Below are 4,105 nucleotides of genomic sequence, written 5' to 3' on the forward strand. Positions count from 1 at the left end.
GGGCTTGAAAAGGTAGATATTGTTGTTTGTTTGTTTGGAATTAAGTACAAAGCTACATAATGGGCTATCTGTGCTCTGTCCACCACGAGTATCGAAACCCGGTTTCTAGCGTTGTAAGTCCGCAGACATACCGCTGTGCCACTGTGGGGCTTCTTATTAGTAACTGTGTAGTTATAAGCTCAATTTACTAATTTCAGGCAGCTGGTTAAGGTAATTCTTCCAAATAATGACATGATTTTATCTGAGCGATTGTATACTAAAGAATAACTAACTGATTTATTTTTAATTTAAAATTTTCTGTTTAGACTCAACACTAAATTAAGTGCACTTATAACGTCTGATTAAGACAAAAGAAAAAATACATGTAATGATGTATTCGTAACCCCATTAACTGCTTCCTAGAACACTTTGTCATGTGGTTCTCAACCTATGGTCCGCAGACCACTAGAGGTCCATAGGCATTCTAAAAAAGTCCGATACGGTCGAGTTTTACGATGTAGGATCAGCTTCTTCAGGTCGACCTATCCGAAGGATTGACTTGGGCTCGTGAAGAGGTCCGTGAAATAAACAAGAGGGAATCCTCAATAGCCGCGACTGCAATTAGATCTCAAATCGGTCAAGAGATGGAGATATGAGCTAAAAGTTTTTACTCGAAAAAAAAAAATCAGAACTATTCTATGAGCTATTATGCCGCGGCTAAAAAGGCTGAGAACCAGTGATTAAGATTTACTGAAGTTAGTCATGAAGCAACCCTAATTTTTAATTATTTGTCTCTGTAGGTCTGCAGTTTCCTAGTTTATCTGGTACTATCAACAGCGATATCCTTACTTCTTCATCTGGTCTTTGAACGTCCTTTCATCAAGCTAGAACAAGGTCTTTTTCCAGAGCCCAGATCACTCGCGCCTGCGCACAATAGCTCACCAGTGAACCAGGAAGAAGTTGAAATTGGTCGAGTTGTATCACTAGTTGAAACAGCGCGGTGTCCACAAACCAACGAAAATAGTATCATTACTTCGAAACTGTAACTAACAGAAGGGGTGTTTTATTATTTTTTTTAAAAATTTAGATACTCACAAACTTGAGATAAAAATAAAAAACTGAATTGACTTACAACCTTATTCTTTGTCAACTCTTCTAATGTAGAACGTCAAAGCTAGTACCTACCTACTCTAGTACAATGTGATGTATTGTAGGAAATAAAGATTTGCACTCATTATCATTTTGGTTTCAAACATTCTATGGTGTATATGGCACATTTACACCGATTATAGGGCTATCTCGAATATAAGGCGACCCCCATTTTCAGAAGCCATGGGAAAGAAACAAATTGAGTGTCATAACTCCTTTTTTTAGGTCCACAAAATCAATACTATAACTGAACAGCTTGCAGGTGGATTAGATGCAAGAATTTGCGATGACCATGAGTAAACATCTGGCGCGCATGTGTAGACGGATGCTATCTGGACATTCAGGAATGCAGCAGGCTAGGGTAGGAGGAAGGGGCCTGTGGTCGGCCGCGATTATAAGGCAACTATGAATTTTACAGCCTAATTATTAATCAAAAAGATCGCCTTATAATCGGGCCAATAAAGTATATATATTGTTTGTTTTTTACAAAGTTGAAGCTCGTGTAAAAGTTACATAACATTTATTGAGTTCGTTGTGAGTTTTGTTTGTTTGTAGTTAAGCACAAAGCTACACAAAGAGCTATTTTCGTTCCTTCCACTGCGGGAATCGAACAATGGATTTTACTGTTATAAGTCCGTAAACTTACCGCTGATCCATCTGTGAATAATTGAAAAAGGGTCACAATATCTTGTGAAATGAAAACTTTGCTGAAGAAGGGGAAGTTGAGACCGAATGGTATTCAAACCCGTGATTTTTTTAGCTATTATTATTAACCGAATTAAACGAACAAAACAGTCGGCGTCAAACACAGATATCCAAACAAAAACAATGTCATACAATACAAAAGACAGAGAAACAACACATAGGTTCCAAACTACATTGTTTGATTTAGAGTAAAACTACATTGAGATATCTGCTGTGTCCACCGCGGAGAAGTGAACCCCGGATTTTAGGGTCGTAATCCTAAAACTTACCGCTGTTCCACCGGTGGACTACACTGTAGGAATAATAAAGCGTACATCAGTAGAAGAGGTATCTGAAGAGATAGGACTCGCACAGCAGTCGTGATACAACGTTTATCAGATTTAATTCGAACTCGCAAGCCTCACATGTAGAAGGGACCTAGTAGTTAGGGGGCTCCAACTCTTAAAACAAATTAGTACAATTGGACCACTAAGGTTAATAAGCATGAGTTATATACTGAACTTCGCATTTCAGTCGCCCATAAAAATAACATGTTAAAATTTACACAAATGATGTAGAATATTTATATGTATTTTATCAAACTGTTACCTATTTACCGGTTTCGTAACATCATAGGCTATGCTACATAATAAGTTTGTTTTGAATTTCGCGCAAAGCTGCACGAGGGCTATCTGTGTTGCCCGTCCCTAATTTAACAGTGCAATGCAGCTAGTCATCACCACCCACCGCCCACTCTTGGGCTATTCCTTTACCAACGAATAGTGGGATTGACCGTCACATCATAACGCCCCCACAGTAGAAAGGGCGAGTCGAGCCCCCTAATCACCTGGCTATACCGGGCCTTACATAATAAGAGGCCTCATAAAGCCCTCATGACAGAAAGGGCGAGTCGAGCCCCCTAATCACCTGGCTATGCCGGGCCTTGCATAATAAGAGGCCTCATAAAGCCCCCATGGCAGAAAGGGCGAGTCGAGCGCCCTAACCACCTGACTATGCGGGCCACTTGTAAGGATCAACAACACAAAATTAAACCACCCACCGCCAACTCTTGAGCTACTCTTTTTATCAACGAATAGTGGTATTTCTGACTGGCAAATTTCCTTCTGCACGTATTTCGTATTTAATATTTACGCGACGCATGGTCACTGATGGTTCTCCAGGCATAGAACTCCGGCCACAGAATGGACAATCGGTCTCCGACATGGCTACTCTTATCTTAACAGTAGGATGACTGACACTTTTATAAATCATCCACAAATTAAAGTGAGGCGTATAACGGGCTCGAATCTTGGACACATGATACTGACCACTAGACCATGCCCGATCTACGTGTGTTTTTATCATGTTACCTTTGTTTCCTCAGTTAACATAAAAGCAAACAACTAACTTACAAAAGGGAAGAACAACTAAAAAGCTTAACTGAGCTTCTGGGACATCTGCGTGCTTACATTTTAACTGATACTTATGTCCATTGTCAAAAGAGGGCACGACAAGTTAAAATGTGTGGTTTGAATTTCGCGGCAAAATAACATGAACTCCATACCAACTCTTGGGCTATTATTTTACCAATAAATAATTTGATTGACCGTCATATTATAACCACCACCACCCCCCACACGGCTGAAAGGGCGAGCATGTTTGGTGGGACGGGGATTCGAACCCGCGACCCGCAGATCGCGAATCGAGCTCCCTAACCACGAAAAATTTGTTCTAAATGAATTATAATTATTAATTTTCAATAAACGTTTATAAGTTGCGACAGAACTGCTAATAAATGTCACATAAGTTACACTGACTTATAATTACACAATTTTGGCCAGTTTATTTGTAGGTCAGTGTATTTACGAGCCTACCACCTATAAACGTTTGGTAGAAGCTTGAAAGACAAGTTCATTCGTTAAACCTAAAAAAACAATATCCTCCCATATTCTAAAATGTGTTGCTTATCAGCGTTAGGCATTCCAAAAATATTATACAGTTTTTTTTCTTCTCCAAGTTTAACTATTTTATTCATCAAACAGTAACATTAACAACATCAACAACTTATAACAGTGAACTCTGAAAACATTCAAAATTAGATAAGAAATACAGCTAATGATCAGTTTAATATGCAAATAAATACCGCGATTAAAATATACATTAACCCTATATCCGCCACACGTTAAAAATGTTACTGATTAGAAAAACATTCTAGTTCCTAGAGGGCGCTGGTACCCTTCAATTAAGAGCGCATACCTGGACTAAACATGTTACTAATTTTAATAAAAAACAA

General features: G+C 38.8%; 1 protein-coding gene across 1 annotated transcript in view; it reads left to right on the forward strand.

Moving 5' to 3' along the window:
- The window catches only part of LOC111089641 (nose resistant to fluoxetine protein 6-like), an 11,352-nt gene extending 10,294 nt beyond the window's left edge, over nucleotides 1-1,058 (forward strand). Inside the window, exon 8 of the mRNA XM_022402524.1 lies at nucleotides 780-1,058. Within this exon, the coding sequence (XP_022258232.1) occupies nucleotides 780-1,025 (246 nt within the window). The 3' untranslated portion in view covers nucleotides 1,026-1,058. The remainder of the gene's footprint in view (nucleotides 1-779) is intronic.
- Nucleotides 1,059-4,105: the final 3,047 nt, after the last annotated feature.

The sequence above is a fragment of the Limulus polyphemus genome, unplaced genomic scaffold (assembly GCF_000517525.1).
Source record: "Limulus polyphemus unplaced genomic scaffold, Limulus_polyphemus-2.1.2 Scaffold6882, whole genome shotgun sequence".
Lineage (NCBI taxonomy): Eukaryota > Metazoa > Arthropoda > Merostomata > Xiphosura > Limulidae > Limulus > Limulus polyphemus.